The 23427-nt window shown below is 37.0% G+C and overlaps 1 protein-coding gene across 4 annotated transcripts in view; it reads right to left on the reverse strand.

Annotated features, from left to right (window-relative positions):
• ERICH3 (glutamate rich 3) overlaps positions 1 to 23427 on the reverse strand; it is a 116997-nt gene that overhangs the window by 20852 nt on the left and 72718 nt on the right. For all 4 annotated transcript variants that reach the window (XM_059924526.1, XM_059924509.1, XM_059924518.1 and 1 more), the window contains 3 exons: positions 19123 to 19424; positions 14071 to 14304; positions 4066 to 4515 (listed from right to left, as the gene is read on the reverse strand). In XM_059924526.1, the coding sequence (XP_059780509.1) occupies positions 4066 to 4515; positions 14071 to 14304; positions 19123 to 19424 (986 nt within the window). The remainder of the gene's footprint in view (positions 1 to 4065; positions 4516 to 14070; positions 14305 to 19122; positions 19425 to 23427) is intronic.

A 23427-nucleotide genomic window follows, 5' to 3' on the forward strand; every position in this document is an offset into this window, starting at 1 on the left:
TCAAGACCTGGTTTATTTTATCTGAAATTTTCTTAGGAATATAAAGGCTTTTGAGAATATCTGTCCCTTCCTTTAATCTATTATTCTAAATATTTACAAATTTATTGCATCATTTCCTTGAGTTTATTTTAAAAACATTAGCACCCAACTGTCATAATCTACTAATCCTTAGGTTTTGATACCATAATCCTTCTACATCATTCTGAATATTTTACATGGTCTTTGTTTTATTTTGCTTATTAATATCTTATTTTCCACTGTACTTTACTCTCTCTGCCTCTGGGCCTCCGTAATCCAGAAATTTTGTTCTTTTGTGGAAGATGGACCATAGAACAAATCTACCAGTTCTTACACAGAAGGCAACATATTTTTAAGAAAATTTGCAAAGTTATAAGATACTAAGGCAATACAATGGCATAACATATACAGTAAATAAGAATAAAAGTACAGTTATATGTGCTGATATGAAAAGATATTCAGGATACAGTGTTAAGTGAAAAAAGCAAGTTGTAAAACAAAAATGTATCATGTTTCCATCTGTATATAAAAATAAGGTCTGTATATATATAATATATGAATGCATTTATATATGTGTGTATATAGAGAAAATTTTCTGGAATCATGCATGCAAAAAAACTTATCCACAGTTATCTATCTCTCAGGAAAAAGAACAAAGGCCAGGCAAGGAAGCCTTTAGCTTTCATCTTATTCTCATCTGTTCTGTATTGCATAAACTTTTCAACCAATCTTTTCTAAGAAAAAAAATTTTTTCAAAAACCTTAAAATGTCTATTACCTTTGATCCAGAAAGTAAAATTCTTGGAACCTAGCCTAAGAAAATAATTATTAATTTCAAATTATCATAGGTAATAAGATACTAGAGTACTACTAGTAGTAGTGAAAATAGGAAAAATAGGGAAATGTTTAAATTATGAAAAAAACACAGAATGGAATAATACACAGACATTAAACATATTCATGAAGATTACATAATAACATAAAAATACTTATGGTATAAGGTTAAGAATAAAAAGCAAAATATAACATTTTATGGAAATATGAAAACATAACTTTGTAAACTCTAACTTTAGAAATAAAAAGACTGACCATATGTTAAAGGTGATTTTTGTGTGTGATAAATCTATAGATAATTTTAAGACCGCTTTTCTCTATTTGCTAAATGTAATTTCATAAGCTGTTAATGAAAAATAAACACTGATAAAGAGGTCTGGTACATATATTAGAGCATAAGAGAGATAAATAGTCATAAACGTTGCCATCTAGTGTTGAACCCACCTCAATGAAAAGATAATAACAAAATGTTTTAAAATTATAGATGTCATTAACTCAAGAACACAGGTTCCCCATAAGAGTTGAGAAAAATAATAAACCTATACACTCTTCATTTCACATACCCAGAGGGGGGAAAAAAACCCCACTCTCTTCCAAGTGATACGATCCTAGTCGAATACTTCTGTTATTCTATCTATCCCCTAGTTTCAGCCTATATCATGTGCATCTTATTTTACAAAAAGTTTTCTACTTCCATAAATCCAGGTAAACAATCTAGTTTTCTGAAGTGGAAATAAAAGAAATACTAGTAATAATGTCAATGTTGCTACTGAACTTTAGCATCTCTACCTTTTTGGTCAGCAGTTTGCCAAATTGTACAAATTTTCTAGATTATACATTACATGTACCAGAATTGAATGATAAAATCCAAGATCAAAAATTTGAATTATTTTATAAAAGGGCTTCAAATGTATGTTAATAAGAATCTTTACTCACATATGGCAAAATCATTTTGAAAATGTTGGGGGTCTTAATGTTATAATTCTAGGGCAGAGGTTGGGAAACTTTTTCTGTAAAGGGCCAAACAGTGAATCCTTAGGGCTTCGTGGGCCATAGGGTCTCTGTTGCAACTACTTAACTCTGCCCTTGTAGAGCAAAAGCAGCCACTAAGAATATGTAAATAAATAAGCATGACTCTAGTCCAATAAAACTTTATTTTCTGGCACTGAAATATGAATTTAATAGAATTTTCACATATCACATATTCTTCTTCTTTTGATTTTTTACAACCATTTAAAAATGAAAGAAAAAAAAAAGAAATAAAAACATTCTTCACTCACAGACAATACAAAAAGAAAAGGTGGTAGGCCAGATTTGGCCTGTAGGTTGAAGTTTGTCAAACTGCTCATTCTAGAGTTTTTGTTTAACTTATTCCAAGGTTATATCCCTTGCTTCTTCCTGCTGTTTGGCATGTTTTATCCTCCTCCATTCCACCTTCAAAATCTTATCTAACATTTAAAGCCTTCCTCAAATACGTCCTTCACGAAAACTTTCAAGGTGACTTCATCAGATGAGTCTTCTCTTCCTTTGAAGCCCTGTAACATTTGTACCTTCTCTGGTTTTACATGTGACTACTGACCTTGTCCAGTTATTGGCGTGCCAAGCCTTCCTCTTAACATTTTATGGAAGGAACCCTCTCTTACACATTTCTTATTGACCACAGTGCATAGTAGAAGGTTAATGATAAAGATTGGATGGAAAGGTAACTATTCAACATCCTAAATTCTTAGCTGTAGGCACCAGTGGTTTAATAACAGCTTTTAAGTTTCTAAAGTAAATGTTATAGACATTAAAAGCATTCATAGGGCTTCCCTGGTGGCGCAGTGGTTGAGAATCTGCCTGCCAATGCAGGGGACACGGGTTCGAGCCCTGGTCTGGGAAGATCCCACATGCCGCGGAGCAGCTGGGCCCGTGAGCCATAATTACTGAGCTTGCGTGTCTGGAGCCTGTGCTCTGCAACAAGAGAGGCCGCGATGGTGAGAGGCCCGCGCACCGCGATGAAGAGTGGCCCCCACTTGCCGCAACTAGAGAAAGCCCTCACACAGAAACGAAGACCCAACACAGCCATAAATAAATAAATGAATAAATTAAAAAAAAAAAAAAAAAGAGGTGGGAGTTTAAAAAAAAAAAAGCATTCATAAGTTTTAAAACGCAGATGAATTTTAGTACTATTAAAATGTGACAACAAATTTTACCTTGGAGTCAGAAAGAATGCCCACCACGTTGGCAGGGTAGACAGATGGGAGAGATCAGGGAAAGGCCTGAGATACAAGTTATAGGGAACAGGGTACTATGTGAGAGCCAAACAGCTGCAGGCACAACCGGCCATCTGCAGGACACAACTCAATCTTTTAACTGTCCTCCTAAAGTTGAGAAAAGTATCAGACCTTCCATGTGTCTAAGGTACTGGGGCCTGATCATCCTAGGACACGCTTCAAGACTTTCTATGTCAAATGGAACTGTCCAACACACCCAAGAAACCCCTGGATCAGAAAGTTACTCAGTTTCAGAGAACTTAAAGTGCAGTTTGCAGTCTTCTATGAAATTTTTATATTTTTATTTAACTATAAATTCCTATTGCACCGATAAAATAGGAAACCTTTAGAAACTGGCACCACTCTCCCTGAATTCAAATCCTAGGAATGCTTCTTATTAGCTGTATGATGATTGACATCTTACTTAACCTCTACAAACCACAGTTTTGTCATCTGTAAAAAGGAGATAATGATAATAGAACCTAACTCATGGGGATATTGGGCTGTTGTGAGGATTAGACAAGTTAATATATGTGTTTAGCACTGGCACATAGCAAGCACCTATCAACGTTAGCTACATATACATATAAATGCATATTTGGATAAGAACAAATAGCATTGCTAATACTAAGTAACCTCTAAAAAGCTACACATACCCTTGCCTTCAGACATGTATTGTGTTTTATTTGATTCTTGAGATAGAACTGCCATAGGAAGGAATTTACAGAAAATAGGAAACAGGCTACATAAGAATTATCAAGTAATTTTAAAAATGCAATAAAGGAAAACAGCAAGCTGAAAATACATGTATGATCATGTGACACAGAGAGAAATAGGAAAAAATTGAATCCCTCCGGCATTATCACAATAGTATTTCCCAAGCTTTGGCAGAGTGCAATGATCAAGGTCAGCTTCCATGCATAGAGACAATGGCAGGTCAACTCAATGGCCATACTTACCACCTTTATCCACCCTACGGGGACCTGCCTTTTTGTCCTTCACCTTAGCAGCGCTTCCTTCCCAAAGGTTACTCTTACTCTTTTCCTTTTCTTCCTTGGAAACATGTTCCCTGGACTTCTCAGATAAGCCCTCTGCAATCACTCGGGTTCCTTTCTCTGCTTCTTCTTCAAGATCATTCTCCAAGTTTTCCTCTATTGGCAGAGGCTTGGTCTCCACATCTGCTTTCATTATTTCTTGGTCATCAATTTCGATTTCTAGAGAATTCTCAATTGGAAGGTGGGTTTTTCCTGGCTCATCATTTTCACTCAACTCCTGAGAAGATGGACTTCGGACACTTTCATTTGGACTGTTTTCAGCTTGGGCTTCCCTGTCCCCCAGTGCAGATTCATCTTCACTGCAACTAGAATATGGGTGACTTCTGGATGAGGTTGATGAAGCAGTTCTTATATCTACAAAAATTAAAAATGACAACATCATTGCTTTTCCATAAAGGGAAATTTAATAATAATAATTGTGGGAATTATGCTAGTAATCATACTAAAATTTTTAATATAGTTTAGTAGATTTGATACCCTTTCCCCATCTTGTCCACATAATTGTCATGATAAAGAAAGACCTATGAAATCTGTGAGTCTATAGAATCTTCAATACGAAGTCGCATTTAACTGAAAACCAATTGTATTTGTTTATTTGTTGAAAGCCATTTCACTGGAAAACCTTTGTTAGTATCTATTTTGTTATGGAAGAAATTGAATAATCTTTTACTTGTTCAGCAAGAGCACTTATTTCATTACCCTCTTGGATGTATCCACAGTATTCTCTGTGCATAAAGTTAAAATTTTTATCTACTGTAACACCTGCCATACTGGTACACCCTGGTAGCTCGGTATGGTAAAAATATCTATGCATTTGCATAATACCTAGATACTTAATATTTTGAGCTAATGCTTGTGTGTGTGTGTCTGTGTGCATGTGTGTGTGTGGGAGATCTGGTCTTTTTTGGGGTTTCCCCAGAAGCAGACACTGAGATGAGGACTCATGTGCCAGTGATGTATTAAAAATATGCTCCAAGAGAAACTCTTCTGGGTGTGGGTAAAGCAGGGCAGGGAAGGGAAGAAGTCAATCAAGAGAGCTATTTCAAGCAACATCTCAGCCTCAGCCTGATCCCATGGGAACCTCTGGAGTCTAAATTATATTAAAATTTTTCTTCCCTTGAGGAAGGAGCTGGGCTTCCATACTCTGCTCCAGTCAGACATGGCTACAGGCCACCCTGGGGGGAACATGAACTCTTGGCACTCCCTTGCCCTTTGTGCCTGAGGGTGAAGCAAACCCAGTAGCCCAGGACTGTCCTCTGAAGAAGACAGAGGATGCAGAAGCTGGAGATGGGCACACAGAATCGGTAAAAGAGATTCTAGGAGATCTATGCAGTACACTGATGTGATGCTACAGATATGCAGTCTGGAAACTTACCAGAGCCAAAAATGGTTTAGTACTTATTACACACAAAAACTTTTAAAAATCTCCAAGAAAGTAATACACACACGCTGACTCTGTAAGGAAGATGCACTGCCTTGGGCCAGAAAAATACAAACCTGCCTTTCATTTTTTTTAACCAAATAGACCTGTGTTTATAATTTTTTTATAGAATATATTTTTCAAATGAAATAGCCCACACTTACAAGCTGCTTAGCTTTCTTGTGTGCTCTTCTCTGTGTGCTCCTGATTCTTTTTTCCGTTTATGTTTTTTTCTGCTTGTCAGCTACCCAGATGGCTGTAGCAGCTGAGGCAGAGTTTAAGGGAAGAAATACCTGTCTTTACTCTTATCCTCTTCCCTCTAGCCCCAACGGCTCTCCATGACAGGGCTTAGCATTTTAAGTATAGTCACTGAGACATACTGAGTTCCCACAAAGATGTGAGAGATTCTACACAGCAGTAAAAAATAAACTCCGAAAAGCCTTTAAGCAACAGAACCCCTTAAGCACAATTCCATTTGTTCTTATCTTCCAACTACCTTGACAGGCACCAGATGACCACTGTTTCTCAAAGGAATCACGTACTTCAGCCACTCATTCTTTATCTCCATTGTATAAGATCTGGATGTGCTGTCTCTCGGTGGGGAACGTACAGATCAAGGACAGTCGTTCTCTATCTTATTTGTACTAGTTCAGAAACTTCAGGGACTATAATCTCCCCCTCTCGTAAGCATCTCACATTTGTTTTTTTAAAAAAGAAAAACAACTCCCCTGTGCTAGTGGTTTGTTTGATCAGTGGTTTTCATTAATTGCACAATTAGCTAGGATACAATGTTATAATTGTTCTGCATGTCCAAAAGTATCCTATCTACCACCTGAATGTTGACACCAGGACTCTCACTTTTGGCTCTGAGAGTTGTTCACATAATTTAAAAAATGAGTGCTCCTCTTTCTTTAGCAGCTTCTATTAATTGTATTATTTTATTTCAAAGGCTGAAATATGCTCTGGTTCAATTTTGAGTCAGTCCTTAAGAAAGATCAGGTGAATGAATGGCCGCTGAGTGGCAAGGCTACCTGACCTCCCATATAAACTCATTTCAGTTTTCAAATTTCTCTCTAACCTCCCTGTATAATTTCATTTCACTCTCATTTCTCACTCTCATTTTCATACAGACACTGGGGCCAGGCTTTGCCTACAAAAAAGCTCAAAATGCTTTAGGGCCATGGAATGGGATTTTCAACACTAATTTTATTTATTCTCTTAGAAATAAAGTTTTTATGTAAAAACTTTTATATAAAGGAACGTTTTATATAAAGGAATTTTCGGGTCGATATGTAAATTGTAAATTGTAATTTTTTTTTTCATTAGGAGGGAAAAAGTTGTCTTGGAGGCATGTTAGGAAACAGCTCTGCCTCCTACCAAATTCCATTTATCTCTCCAGTGCTCCCTCCAGGTACTGATGCTAAGAATCTGCCCTTGGTCTTCATGGTAAGAACCTGATCTGCACCCACTGCCTGAGTCCTTGGCCAAAGCCAGTGTGTTTGGTGCCATGGTTCTACACGCTAAGCAGGATCTCTGACTTTTCTCCTTCCACATTCAATCAGTCCCCAGTCCTTCACTGTTTTCTCTTTTCATGTCATCATAACTGTTCATTGATAACTATTCCTTCTTCTCCGTCACTACTATTTTACGCAACATGAGCTTGAGAGAAAATATTATGTTTTTCTGTAAGACAAACTTAGGTGTTCCAATCATGACTAAGCTACTCATCAGCTTTGACTTTGGTTATGCTACTTAACTTCTCTAAGGCTCTGTTTCCTTGGCTGTAAAATGGGAATCAATTCCAATTACTGCTCTCCATAAATCATTGTAGAAATTACATGATAAAAATTAATCTCACCAAATCAAATAATCATTGCTTTATGATTTTCAGTCTTCTTCTCTCTCTGATATCATACATGATAAGTATATTCTAATAAATTTCTTTCTTGTGATTTCACCCTGTAAATCACATTAAGCATAGTAGTCACAGTTACCATTTATTGAGGAAAAAAATAAAACCGAATCATGATTATGCACCTACTCTGTACCAAGCACTGAGGTAAGCAATTTACAAACATCTCATTTAATCCAATGGAGTAGTTAGTTATCTTCTTTTTCTAGGTCTAGAAAGTAAGGCCCACAGAAGTTAAATAATACCCAATGTCCATTAGCTATAAAGGAGCAATTTTTGTAAAATACTTCTTTTGTAATGACCCACTGTATTAAAACCAAGACCACGCTACCTGCCAAAAGGCCTTCAAACAGAGGGCACCCACTGTCATGAACCCACTATTGCTTCTCTTAGCTAAATTTCCACTGTTATACCCCAGGATGACAAATGGAAAATAGTTTTACATATTCTACTATATATGTGTCAGTAATCTCCACTGTTTGCACTGCCTGCCTAGTCAATTTGATATACACCTGACCAAAGGTACCAACCACACACACACACATCCATAGTCAGCACCAGGCCAGCAAATTCAGGATGAACTCTGCTCTCTCTCCTCATAACTGAGGTCCTGAGTTGTCCTCCATCTTCCTAGCCACTTACAGAGATTCATTCATTCACTAAATGCACATTGAGCACATCCTATGTGTCAGGCAATGTTCTGGTATTTCTCCATGTGAGGACACAATGGAGAAAAAAGCAGGCCAGGTCCCTGCTTCCATCGAGATTACACACTCTAGACAGACATTGCTTCCTTTGGCATGAGCACAATAAATCAACTACACATATTTATTAAGGTATTTGTTCATTCTCTTAACAGTGACCATGGGTAGCTCTCTCAGAAGCTGTTATACTCTTATTGTAATCCGTAGCTACACAGTTTGTTTTGAACCAATGACAAGTCCTGACCTCAGTTTTCAATCATTCCTTCACCCTCTAGCATGATGCATTGTTTTACTACAGTTTAAATTCATTATTTCCTCCACTAATGTCCTGATTTTAACTACTTTGTTTTTAGCTTACTAGCTTGAAGCCCATATAGACACCTCGATTTAAGTTCACAAACTCAAATATGAAAATTCAGTTAAAAATTTAGATCACTCCAATAACACACCATGTATCCCAACCCAGTGGACCCAATACTACTCTGAGCTCTAACACAAATTATGTCTCTTTCCCATTCCTTGGTCCAAGGTTTCCCAGAAAAATCTGCATAAGTGTCACACCTATTTTCTTCAAATTAGCCTTGACATATGAATTCTTGTGTCCTACTATTCCTTATATTAACAGTTGTAGATTATACTCATGAGTTCACCAAAATCTGTTCATATTTATATTAGATACTGTGGTTTGGTCAATATTTTCATGTACAATAATACCTGATTAGACAAGCGGTTTGTACTCAATAAATACCATCAAATGAGTGTATGCTTAATGACAGTAGAAGCAGAAATCATTGAATTCCATCCATGAACAGTAACTAGCTATTTGGTGTAAGGGAGAACACATGTCCTCATACTGGTAATTCATTATCAATTTGCCAATGAGACAAATATATACATTACTTTGTAAGGATAAATATCTAAAGTAAATGCAGATATAGCAGGAGGAGAAGAAGAAAGCTTAAAAGTTCCTCCTTATTTACCTTTAACTGGATTTTCTAAATACTTAAAACACTGGAATATAATCAAATCATGTATCACATTTTGCTGCTTAAATCTTTTTACAATTGTCCATTAATCTAGTCAACCAGCCACGCATTTCACAAGATTTTATTGAGTGCCTCAGTAGTGCCATCACTATGTACAGGGCAGATTCAAAACTGTAGAGAAATACCTCATAGAAAAGTATTTTATGTGAACTAAAAGATGATGCTGCATTTAAGTATTCACCTGAAAGCCATGAATTCCTACTTCAACAATCCAAAAGTGAAGATGAATTGAGGAATTCTTACAATTAAGAAAAACTAAAGTGTGGCTAATCATGCAAAAAATCACAAACATAGATTCTAGCCAAAAGCTGCCTACAATCTTCCCCTAATCCTCTCTGGTCCGAGAGGGAGTCAAGTGACACTGAAGTCCACAGAGCGTGGTTTCCTAGCATGTACAGTTTCAACACAGAAGGAGCAGGCTTCCCTCATATGCATCTCTTCAAGCCCACAGTCAGGCCCAGAAAGGAAGAGTGAGATACTGGAAGTCAGTAAATCAAGTAAACAGAATATTTTTGTGATTCTGAGATTTTCAAAGTCTTTAAGGCCTACCTCTTCAACAGACTGAAAAATAGCACAAGTAAAATACTATCTTTCTTACTAGAAAAAAATTTCGCTTTAATTCTTATGTGCTTTTCTTTGTATTCTAGGAACAGATTCTCTCTCTCTCTCTCTCTCTCTCTCTCCCCCCCGTTCCCCCCCCCCCCCCGTTCTCTTTCTCATAAGGAGCTACTTAGTCTTTACCTCTTACTCATAGGTACTATCATCCAAACTGTCCCTAAAAGTCTATTCTCAGCAACATGACACTTTTCCCCTCAACTTTATAACATTCATCTATGACAATATATTTTCTACTGGTGAATTAGCTCCTGGGGTTGCCAACACAAGCACAGAGAAAAGGAAGCTGTCATTCTTTTTAAACAATGGGAAGTCTCACACATCATTCGTAAAGCAGGGTCCTCTCTTAGTGGGCACGCAGTCCCTGGCACTCCATCACTTGCAGGCTGTTCAGCACAGTGTATTCATCAAGGCGGGCCGATGCAATTGTTCACTGGCAGTTTAAATGGGGCCGACTTGTCACAAGAGTGACAGCCTGGGCAATTGTTTGCCCTCTGGGAACAGGTGCAGGCAGGTTCAAATGAAACACATCCAAACACTAACAGCGAGATTCTTAATCATGTCAATAAAAAGGATGTGCCAGTGTCTAGGATTCAGTGGTCACAATATGCCTCTTACACTTTTGAAGATGAAGTGCTGTCTGGCTTTTCAATAGAGTGTTCCAAGGAATCTATCATGTCATTATCATTTTTAATGCACATTTCTTGTTTGCTGGATGAAATATCTAATTCTGATACTCCTCATGCTAAAAAGCATGTTTTTGAATAACACAGGGTCAGGTTATCAAAATAAAGGGATGGAAAATAAAGGAGCCTGGTGGTGGAGGAAAGAAAGAGTAGTAAGCAATGAAATTTTACTTCAGAATAATGGCTAAGTTTTAATGTAAATACCAAGGATGCAAAGGAGCTCTTAAAAAGGATTATTTAATAACATCGTTATTGAAAAAACAAAATAAAATAGCCAGTTTAATTTTTGGCTCTTAAGTTTCCCAACATTGTGGACTAGATTTTATATGTTCTGATAGCTTTCATTACACATCTATTTATTATTTTTATTTTTATTTTATTTTTTTTTTTTTTTTAAACTTTTGGGTTTATTTATTTATTTATTTATTTATTTATTTATGGCTGTGTTGGGTCCTCGTTTCTGTGCGAGGGCTTTCTCTAGTTGTGGCAAGCGGGGGCCACTCTTCATCGCGGTGCGCGGGCCTCTCATTATCGCGGCCTCTCTTGTTGCAGAGCACAGGCTCCAGACGCGCAGGCTCAGTAATTGTGGCTCACGGGCCTAGTTGCTCCGCGGCATGTGGGATCTTCCCAGACCAGGGCTCGAACCCGTGTCCCCTGCATTGGCAGGCAGATTCTCAACCACTGCGCCACCAGGGAAGCCCTACACATCTATTTAAAATATTATATGTTCTATATCTACATAATGCAGCTAACTCTATACAATGTTTTTAATAAAATTCCAGTAATAATCATATAGTATAAATGTAACTAGATATCATGGCACTAACAAAAGTATTTTAGTATTCTTGGTGTTAATCAAGTAACTACTTAATATTCACAAAATATCTTTAGGAAATTACCTCTGTGAGGAATAACAAAGACAACATACAGTCCTAGCTTTTGTAGTATAATTAATTTTTGTGTTATTAAATTGTGTAATTAGTTTGAGGGGCAAAATTTTAACACACATGAAACAGTGAGTGACAAATGAACTACTGAATGATAGAGTTTCATAAAATAAAGAGCTCAGTGAAGGCTGCCGAAGTAGGAGAGTCTCATGGAAGAGAAAGGGGATGAACTGGAAACGAGCAAAAGACCTGGGAGTGGATTGGAGGAGTCCATCCAGGAAGGAGAGAGGTAAATTTGGGTAAAATTAGAAAATGTCCATTTTAATTTCCTCCGTTTAAAAGTAAAAAAAACAAAAAAACAGAGGCTAAAAAATAGGATAAGATGAAGAGCTCAAGGTAAATGCCTCTAAAATGTACATTCTTAAGGAAACAAAATCCTTTTATTGGGGGGACTTGCTTTAATTTCAGATAAGTGGATATTGGCTGATTTGGAGAAATGTTATATTGTTTTTCTCCAAAATCCATGCTCTGAATTTTGCGTCTTGGCTCCACCAGTTTCTGGCTGTGTGAGTTACTCAATCTCATCATTTCCACGTTTCTTTACTTGTGAAATGGAGATTAAAAGTACCTGCTTTTTTATAAGGTTGTTTGAAGTAAATCAGATAATTCATGTAAAATATTTAGCACAGCACTTAGCACAAAATAGTCTTAATGAACAGTACCTATAGGATACCTTTTTAAACATAAGATTCCAGTTATTTAAATGCAAGTAGTATTCAGTGTTAATGTTGACCTATCACTATCAGTTATTCAGTAATTACAGGTCTAAATGATTAAAGCCTTCCCTCGAAGTAAGATCCAAGTACTGCCTACATCCTTGTCTGCTTAAACAGAAAAAATTACTCTATCTTGGAAAAAAATCCATTTGATCCCAAGAAAGCAAGTTGATTATGCATTACAAAAATAATCCCCAGATTACCATATATTGAAATAATGTATTGACCCTTTGTGAAATCAATACTTCATAATTCACCACAATTATTGAAGAAATTAAAAACTGAGTCTTTCTTTGTTCTGAACCGGTTATATTTATAAGCAAACACACTTTCAATCTTTTTCCAGGTCCAAGTCACTTGTATAGTTTCTTTAAAATTTGATTCAGGTGACATCACTTTTCCATAGACTTCTTTAACTTTTTCTATGTCATATAGGAATATAAACTTAAATCCAATATTCACATTCAAAATGAGGGTAAAAAGCTATGTTTTGGCATGCCTAGAAACATAAAATGTAACTTGAGAAATTAAAGAAAAAACCTCATTTAAGACTTTACAAAAAATTCTCAATGCTAGGTCATTAATATAGAGTAGTTCTTTCAACTATAATAAAATGGCAGCAAAACTTGTTTTCAAATATATTGAAAGTGAAAATCACTCTAATTTTTCACATTGTGCTTCACTCTTTACTCTGACTGTCGGGAAGTTCAGGATTAAATTTTTAGTTCAAGCATAGTCATGGTCTCATGTGCAGTTCCTAGTAAAATTATCTTCTTTCTTACTCTAAATAATTTCTGTTCTTTATTTTATTGCCTTGCATATGTCTGCATGAAATTTTAGAATAGGTTTGCTTGAATTTGTTCTTGAACAGAATAGAACTACAAACTAAATATTTGTTCTTGTGATTACTTTATTACTTAATTTACTCTTATTTTGTATAATCCCTATGTATTCCTTGAATTCAAAATTTTGAGATTTTATACAGAAAAAAATTTGAGAGGTGAAAAGAATGGGGAAAATTGACAGCAATTCAAAAAGTCATCATAATGTTACCTCATTCTCTAGTCTAAAGCAAAGTACAAAGACATACACATACTTAAATATAAGACAGGGTTATTATTATCACTGATAAATGCCCAGAATGTACCAGGGAAGATATTTTATTTACTAAGACCCACATAGCCTTGGCCAAACCCTTTCATGGGACAAAGCCAGAAATATGTTCCTTCTTTGGACATTATTTTGGTAATTTAAGGTGTTTAAAAAGGTCTTAAAAATTTAAGGTATGCCTCAGATAATGAGAGTTTCTTTATCTACCAGAAAAGCTCTGTATTTTCCCTGTGAACATTCAGAGTCATTTTAGGTTTGAAGACTATAAGGGGGAAGCTTTGCCAAGAGCAATAATCGTTCCATAAACTAATATGCCAGCATCTGCGTTCAAGGTAAGTTAAGGAAAAAAAATGAACATAAGGAAGGAATTTTCAACTTTTCCTTGAATTGAATGGGAGCTACTTTTCATTTTCCAAAGCCACAAAAATGGTGTATATGTGTGTGTATGTAAGAAGAGATAGTTTGAGATTAAAAAAAGGTAGTAACTTTCTAAGTAAACAGAAGATGTGTCACTACAAGCTTCACCTGACACCCTGCTGAAAAATCCCAGCAAACTAAAGAAAGAGAAAGGATTGAAGAATGACTCCATAATTTGGATATCTATGGAAGAGGGGTTGATCAGCATCCTCCGGTTAGGGAACCAGGTTTTAAACAGTCTCTTAAAGAGGATTATCTCATTAAATATAAGGAAAAGAAAAGTAGTGAGTATACTTGCTAAACAGCCTATGTCAAATGATAAGCTAATCAACTTGCCATGTTTATCCTCTTCCAATTCATTCTCAGAGCATCCATCAACCTCATCTTTCACATTGTCATCAGCATCTGATGCCTTCCACAACAAGGTTTCACTCTCCTTTTCAGGGTCTGAAAGATCTTTTTCATCATCTGAGGGTGACTTTGGCATTCCATTCATTTGATCATCAGCCTGTCCTTCATTAGCTTTCTCATCTTGTTTCTCCTCATCTGCTTCGAAATCTTCTTCATATTCTGAGGAAAGAAAAGCTCCACTATGAGAATGAAAATAGAATTGCTAATACTTAACCCATTTCACTTTAATGAGAACTTTGACTCCATTATCCTCTCCTCTCTGGGCCTTTCTTCACTTCCCTTTCACACAGTTAGTGAACATGAAAAACTAATAGCAAATGATCAAAGATTGCAATCAGTTACATACACAAGAGCAGTAAAGAAATGAAGTTCCAGATGACAAGCCTGAAACATAATAAAAGCTCATTTACAAATGGACATCATCATCTACAATAACCAAAATGAACAAGAGAAGAACTTGATAGAAAACAATAAATTAGAAATAAATTAAAAATGAAGAGAACAGGATTATAATAATGAAAGTTAATTTGGAGACCCAGTGAGGCCATATTTTATAGGAAGAATGTTCAAAATATTTGGATATCAGGTTAATGAATAGTGAAGTGGAAAAAATTCAATTAATCAAGTCCAAAGGCCCTGAGAAGTAACACTGTGAATAGCACATTCTTTGAGAGAACCAAATGGACATCAAGAAAAGGCATTATGAAGGATTCTGTACCTGGGCCAGAACTGAAATCATATGCATTATTCATCCCTACAATCAATAAAATAATTACGTTCCAAGTATAAAAATTCTTATAAAATAGAATATTCCTGTCACAGTCATGAATTTGCTTCATTTCTTCAGAAGTGTAACACATCTGTAGCAGAAAAAGGAAACTGTCACATCAGATAAACGCCATCTGTCCCTTGTGGTTATAATTTTTCACCTTTCATATTTAATTGTTCCCCTTTTTCTTCCACCAAAAACTAAAAATCTTGAAGTGACAACATGCCAAGGATAGAGAGCAAAAGGATTTCATGCAGAACCAATTAAGCAAACAAACAATTAGCTCTTAAAATAAAAATTACAGGAAAAATAAAGTTTTCCCTATTTTGTGTGTTTTAGTTATTAGATAGTCTGGTTTCTTCTCCAGCAGTGGGGGCCTTTCGGGTAATTACTTGAGAGCTGTTCACTCTGCCACAATGAAAGAAACTTCATTTAGAAATGCATGCCCTGTGCATATGAAGAAAGCTCTGTTAATGCAGAGAAGGTATGAGGGCGATGTGAGAAGAAAAGTGAGATCAGAAACTGTAACGAAAAAAGGCAAAAGAAGAGAACTCATCACGAGAAAGTTTTCATGAAAGAGATTTAATATGGAGAAAGAGAAATGCGAATCAGTAGAACAAAATTATAAAATAAGGAAGAAGTTGAAAAAATTAGTTTATATTGCATAATGGAAACAGGACATACTCATAAAAACAAATATTTTGATTCAAATATTTCAGACCAAGTAATGGGATAGCTTCTCACTTGGTCTAGTCAGCTGCCAATCAATAAGCCTTTATTGACACCCTTCTATTTGGAAGAGGCTAAAATTGCAAGATAAAAGACATTACAGTAACACAACCCTTTCCCATCAAGGAATCTCCAATTTTTGTTGAGGAAATAAGACGTAGGTACACAAGAAATACTGTACTCATGTTAGAATAGTTTTTATACATGACCCTCAGTAATGTCAGTTTTAACACTATTGGGCTCAATTGCTGTAGATTTTTATATAGGACTCATGATTAATTATGTGAAATAGTGTCAAATAAGTGGAATAGAGTTAAACAAGGGTGGAAAGTCATTTGGAGATTGTGGAAGCCTTCCTAGGAGTGGTTGAAGTTAGCCACAGAATACACACACACAGAGAAACACATTAGAAACAAGAGATATTTGCTGCTGGTCACAAGCTAAGCAGGGGCCAGACAGTACATGAGTAAATTGCTGCAAGTCCATCAACAGTATTACAGCGTGGTGAAACATGAGGGTTTTGGAGTCAGGTTGTCATGTGTCCAAGTACCAGATGAAACACAGCTGTGTGACCTGTCAACTTGCTCAACATCTTTAAGCTTCAGTTTTTTCACCTATGATATGGGTGGTACCTGCCTCACAAAGCTATGGGGACTATTAAAAGCAATAATCCCTAAAATATGCTTAGTATAGTGCCAAGGACAGTAGGCTCCTAATAAACGTTAGAGATTAGTAGTAATCATGATTGATTGGGGGGTGGAGAGAGTTGGTCATAGAATAGGAGAAATCACACACAATATGTGCTTTATTGACAGCAATAAACTTTAATGGAGGCACCTGATTAAAATCAGAATCGTACAAGTGTCCACAATTAGGACACAATTGCAGTTATATTATCGAAGCAGACCATAAAATTGAAGGAGCATGTAGTGAACCACAAGAACAGTCCCTGAATCCTATTTGGCAGGAGCTTCAGTGTTTTCTCTCAAAACAGGAAATTCAAGGCTGCCCTGGCTTTGTTCTATCATCACATTTAAATATTAGCCTTCTATTAACCAGGAGCACTGCATCAGCCTCACAGCTCAGAGCACACCTCCTTTGTCTCATCTACTCATGTTTTCAATATGAATGAACTAGTGGCATGCTTTCCGGATCCCTTTTCATAATTTCTTCTGTTTCCCCATCTCATCTTTCTTCTTCCAGAGAATGTAATTAGCTTGTTGTTTACCATCCCCACTAATGAGGAAGCAAGTCAATGCGAGGGCAACATCAATCCCTCCGCAGCTCTCCCTGGCTGACCTCCACGCAGGCTTCTTGCTGCCCCTGACCATCAGCGGCTGTTCTACAGAGAGCTGAAGCCTTGCTCCGCTGTTTCTTCTTTTTTTAAATGGAAATGGGCATTTAAAGTCCTTTAAGGAGCCAACACAGAAGAAAGATCTTGGGAAAAGCTGTTTTATAGTCATAAAGTATGCTACTCATAGCACGGGCCATGTTGGTTTAAGAAAAAGAAATACAGAAATTAACATGGCCTAAATAAACATACCTGTATGTTGTGAAAGTTAAAACACATGAAAACACATCCCATTTGTTAATTTCTCTGCTGTTGCTATTGTTATCTACAGATATTTTAAAATTTTCAGTTTAAGATAAGAATAAAGACTAGAAAGGATCATGGAGAGAGGTAAGCTGGGTCAAAGTGTTAGGAGTGAAATCTTTTTTAGATAGTCACACTATTTCAGTAATAAACAGATATAAAGTCCAATGCTGAAACAACTCTGTAATTATTCTCTTGGATTTCTGAAACTGTTGGGCAGCTAGAGAAGGTGGGGAAGAAGAGACCTAGGAGATGCCCCTTTCCTGATACCAGCCCTTCCACACTCATCCCAGCCAATGGCTAGCGCTCCTCTAATCCAGGCTTTGTCTCCTGGGTGCAAGAGGGACACTCAGGCAGCTCCCCTTTTCTGATTCTTTGGACATATCACTCACAACCAGGTAACATCAAGGATAGCTTGTACAGAAGAGGAGGTTATATGTACAGTGTTTGAAAGTTTGGGCTTTGGAATTAGACAAGCCTGAGTATTGAAGGGTAGCAGAGTAGGCCACCCCAAACTAGGCCACTTGGGCATAAGGTTTATTTTGAGCTGAAGGCAATTGAGAAGTAGTAAATAGAAGAGAAGCTCTCTGCCCTCCCCCCATTTCCCTAAAAGCAGGACATACATTTTTGAAGGTGTCTCCCCTCCCCTCTCTCCCAGGAAGGACAAAAGTTAATCATACGAGACAACTCTGATTCTCAGCAGCCCAGAGATGGCACCAGAGGAATCAACATAACAAACTTCACTAGAACTAGCCCTTATCTACCGTTAGTTTCCACATAATATTTGCCTTCCCACAATTTGTTGCCCCTGGAAGCTCAATGTCCTTTTCCTTTGCCTTGTCACTGCTTGAAAAAAATGTATTTTTCTTTTATTAAGATGCCATATAAGCCCAAGTTCTAACCACCCCCTTGAGTTACTCAGCTGAGTGTTCCCATACATATGCACGATGCACCTGCTAATAAACTTTTGCTTGTTTTCCCTTTTTCATCTCTTTTGTCAGTTTCATTTACAAGGATACAGTTAATGAACCTAAGATCGGTAGAGGGAAAACAGTTTTTCCTTTCCTACAGTATGAATCCTAGTTCTGCTACTTTCTCTCTGTATGTCTGAGCCTCATTTTCTTAAAATAGAGAGAGTAATAATATCTACTACATCAAAAGGTGAGGGTATGTATATATATAAGGTAAGGAGATATAGGAGATATATATATATATATATATATATATATATATATATATATATATATATATGAGTGTGTGTATGCGGTTAGAGGGGGGAAAGAAAGGAGGAGAAGGAGGCAGAGGAGAAGGATGAGGAGGAAGAAGATGAAGAGGAAGGAGAGGAGAGTGAGGGGAAGGGAGGGGAAGGGACAGGAGGGGAGGGAAAGGAAGAACAAGAAAACAAGAAATGCAGACAAGCTCCAGGACCCCAGACCTACATCAAATGTTTTCAGTTATGGAATACTCTATCACTATATAATCATATAGGTTGTTCCTACCTGATGCCAAAGCATCAGTTTCACCAAAGCAAGTACATCAAATAGTGAAAAAAACAGGCAAAATTCTGTTTGGTGAAATGGTCTCTCCCTGCATAAGTGAACAGAGCCTCTGGCTCACGCAGACGCAAACTCTCCTTTCCCGCCTCCTCCTCCAAGCACCTTCAACCCCCTGGAGTTAGGCTGCCCTCCTCTAAGACAGGCCACACAGAACTCCTTGCAAAACAGTTGAGAAGGTGGTCAGGGATTCCTCACCTGCAACACAGTTGCCTGAAGATCAAAACTGAGTAACAACATTTAATGGATATTTTTGCAAATTTTTATAATCACATTGTAAAGTCAAACAAAACGACCACGCAACAGCAAAAGAACCCAGTGTTACTCATTACCATATTTAAATATGTTTTCTTGGTCATCTTCCCAGACTTCTTGTCCTGGCTTTTCTTTACGTTCCATTTCTTCGACAGCAGTTCTCACTTCGCCGATCCCTGTATGTAGTTCTTGAGCTGAAAAAATGGCTGAAGCTGAGGTTTTGCTCCCCTCCATCTCTCTCTTTCTTGGTATCAGGTACTCTCTATCCTTCCTCAGTTTCCCCTCACCCTTCATCAATCCCTCTCTTCTCTCAATACTCTTTTCCTTCCTAGGTTTTGATGAAGTTGTTTTTTCGTCAAGGCCCATTGCTATAATGCACCTAGGAAAAACATTAACATAAAGTGTTGATTAACCTTTATATATAGCACAATGGAACTGCAAAGATCTTTAGATCACTTCTCTTATTCCAGTAAGGAATGTTACAAGAAACATATTTATCATAGTACACATAGTTAATTAAAATAAACTACTTTCTCCTTATTAATACCAAAATCTTGTAAATAAACACAATTCTTAACAGTTTTACCCACAGTAATACACAAGAAAAGAAAGCAACTTAACAACAATGAATTATAGTCTCAAACTAAACTTTGTGCCTTAAAGTATATATTTGGCCTTATAACAGAGATGATAGATAGATAGATAGGTAATTTAAGTCTTCATATTAGAATTATGTGATAAAAGAACATTCAGGTTTATCAATAAAAGGAAGCTGAGATAAAAATTATCAGAAGAAAGATGTCATTCGGTCTTTGATAATTTATTATTCCAACAACACAACAACAGAAAGACATACAAAATTGACTCTAAATAATTATGATTGATTTTTTAAGAAACACAATCAGTTAAATATTTTTGTGCCCTTTAAATAAACACTTCAGGAGCCTGAATGCTTATTTTAACAGAACTGTCATTATTGTTTTTAGAATGGCCTTTTGAAACCTGTACCACAGTCTTTTGGTGATTTTTCCTGGCAATAAGCTTTTGTTTTTTGAAAATGGCAATAATCTATAGAGGTCATAAAGTCATTCTAAGTCAAATCTGGTGAGCCAGCAAATGATCTGAATGTCTTAAGACGTTAAAAAATATTTTAAAAAATCAGTTATAACAAAAGTAACATTAATAAATTCTTCTATAGCTTTTATCCTATCTCTCAAGTTAATATCAAAATAGGAATTCCAATAACTATAATACATACATTAATAAAAATAATGATTATGATAATAAGAGTATCAAGCACTCCTTCTGTGCCAGTCTCTTTGCTGGGTACTTTATATACGTGATCTTATATGATATATTCCCCTACAGACCAATAACTTAAGAACTATCGTCATCACTTTACAAATGAGGAGACTGAGGCTTCAAGGAGTCCATGACTTGCCCAAGTTCACCCAGCAGGTTAGTGATAAAGCTGGCTTTCAGCTCAGGACTGTCAGACTCTGTCACCTCCCACTGAAGTACACCCATATTATTAGATTACAGGTATAGCCTTCTCAGATGACTAGTTACACAGACAAATGTTACACTGCTGGGCTTACCACCAGGGCAAGTACTCACACTCTCCTCACAAAGACTAACATAATGTGGAGAAGTTTTCACCAAGGCCTAGAGACAATCCCTGACCTGAAAAGAGGTGTCTGGCAGTTACCAGTCTCCCCACTCCTCCTCTAGAACTTCACACATCCCCTTCTCTCCATGTCACACAACTACTGGGGAACTGGGTCAATTAGAGTGGGGTCAGAATGCAGTCAAGACTTTCCAGTCCAGGAAGAATAGAAACAATATGTAAAATCTGAAAATTGCCTCTACGTGAATCAAATCCAATGGCAATTTCTTAAACTGAAGATATCACTGAATTTCAGCCATCCCTAGACTAGCAATAGCATAGGAATTGATCTTAATTCATTCTCCCAACAAGTAAATATGAGAACTTAGTTATATCACTTATCCTTTCACTATCTCCCCATAAAATAAAGCTAAAAGGATATGCACTCAAAGTAACTATCAGGCTGTGAAAAATGGGATAATAAGAACGTACTTTCCTCAGCCATATTAAGCATGATAAATTATTTCTTGACTATAATGATGATATACGTAGCACACTGCTTTCCTTGAAAATAAAGGTGTCATGAATCTTCAGAGACTATGATTACTAGCATTCCTTCTGTTCAAGCTATTCTTCCCTTATCAATGGCAACACCAAATATATTGATTTGGAGCCTCTGATATGCTGTTACTTTTAGTTTATGTTGTGACTGTGTAGAGGCTTTGATGCCTCCCTACTGCAAGCACAGACTTTTTATTGCCCATCTGCTTAAGGGAATTAGGCAAACAAAGTGGGTAACATCTGTGCTCCTCGTCACTGACTACCTATTTGACTTCTGAGTGTAATTTGAGGTGTTGATTCTCACTACTAAAGCTCAAAGCAGTCTTCGTTCTCTTGGCTAGGCAATTCTTTTTCCTGTGTTTCACTTTAGCAACTGAAAGTAACTACCATGACTCTTCAAATAGTTCCCATGATTGAGGGATGGATACAGGTGTGGAACCTCCATACTTTGGAAGTGAACACTGCTAAGCTTTTCTTGTTTTCCAAGGACCTTAAACAGGTAACTCAAAAAATTTCTAAATCCTTCCTCCTTAAGAGAGAAGAGGTGTGAAAGAGTCATCTAGCAAGTGGGACAGTGAATGGTCTAGGGCAATGTAGCAGGAAGGCCCAGGTATATTTAGGACCTACCTGAGGTTGCTTTTCTGTTCCAAGTCAAATATGTGTTCTCCATATATGTGGGCAAGTCATTTGTTTAACTCCCAGGAAAGCTAATGAGTTTGTATACAATCATCCATGTGTGAACACATTGCACTCTTTGGGAATTGCTGTATAAATGCAAGCTATAAAATGTTTGGTCCTAAACACTTTCTATCAAGGCTTAATAATCAGTGCCAAAATCTGATGGATGGCATCTACTCTCCTTTCAACACTTAACTAGTTTCTGTACAATTCTTTATATGATTTCGCTTGGTTCCCTCTAGCTTCTTTCTTTGAAGTTTTCAAATAATAATAACAAAATTGTCGTGATGTTTAAGAGTAAGTTCTATTACCCTCAACTAAAATGCACAGTTCTCATAAAACACTGGTTTTCAATTTTTTGTTAGCTTCATAATCAGCTGAGGTTAAGGCTCCAATCACTCTTTGACTGGAAAATAGAAATAATCAGCAGAGAACTTCCAGTTGAGCCCAACACAGCCACCAACTTGCATCTCTCTCTGCCCTATATGTCATCTTTCTTCCTGTTACTACAGAAGAATGCTTCCTCTCATCTAAGGCTAACACCTCCATTTGAGCCCTAGATCCCATCTCCTCTAGTCTACTCAAGCACTTTGCCCCAGCAATTTCTCTCTCTCTGTCACGCCTGATCAATATGTTTTTCCCCCCTAGGGTATCAACCCTACCTATCAGCTTATAACCATATTATAACATCTCCCATCTTAAAAAGTAATAAGCCCCCTTGGGCCTCTACATCCTCCCTCCTGGCTGCCACCCAATTTCCATCCTTTAGAGCAAAACTCTTTAATAAGAGCTATCTGTCATCTCTTGCTTTAGCTCTTCTCCAATTATTTCTTAAACCCACTCCAAACAAGACTGCATTCCTACCACTCCACAATAGCATCTTGTGCCAAGATCACCAATAACCAACACATTACCAAATAATCATGCTCAATCCTGAATTTTCATTTTGCTTCACCTAGCCACGCCTTCGACCCAGGTGATTATGTCTTATTCTTGAAACATTTTGTTCATTTCCAGGACATTGCTTTCTCTGGGTTCTCTGTCTAATCACTGGCCTTCCTTCCTAGGTTTTTCCTGGTTCCTCTTTATCTTCCTCACCTTTGAACAAAGTGACCAGAGCTTATTACTCAGGCATCTTCTCTTACTGCGTTCCATTCTTAAGCAGTCTCATCCCATCTTATGACTCTAAACGCCATCCATATGTAAACAATTCTCAAATTTATATATCTCCAGCCTGGATCTCTCACCAGACCCCAGATTCACAGATCCAACCGCCTACTCAACATTTCTACTTGCATATCTCATAGATGTCTCCACTCCCAAAGCTGCATCTTCCACAGTCTTTCCCATGTTAACTGGGCATCTTTCCAGTTGTTCAGGTTAAAAACTTTTCAATCATCTCTGACTCTGCTCTTAATCCTGTAAACCCCACCTTCAAAATACGTCTAGAACCTAATCACTTGTAACTCTTCCTACCACTCTCTCTCCTCTGGATTAAAGTAGTTTCCACCCTTCCCCCCACCCTCTGTATTTTATT

Source organism: Balaenoptera ricei, chromosome 1 (assembly GCF_028023285.1).
Source record: "Balaenoptera ricei isolate mBalRic1 chromosome 1, mBalRic1.hap2, whole genome shotgun sequence".
NCBI lineage: Eukaryota > Metazoa > Chordata > Mammalia > Artiodactyla > Balaenopteridae > Balaenoptera > Balaenoptera ricei.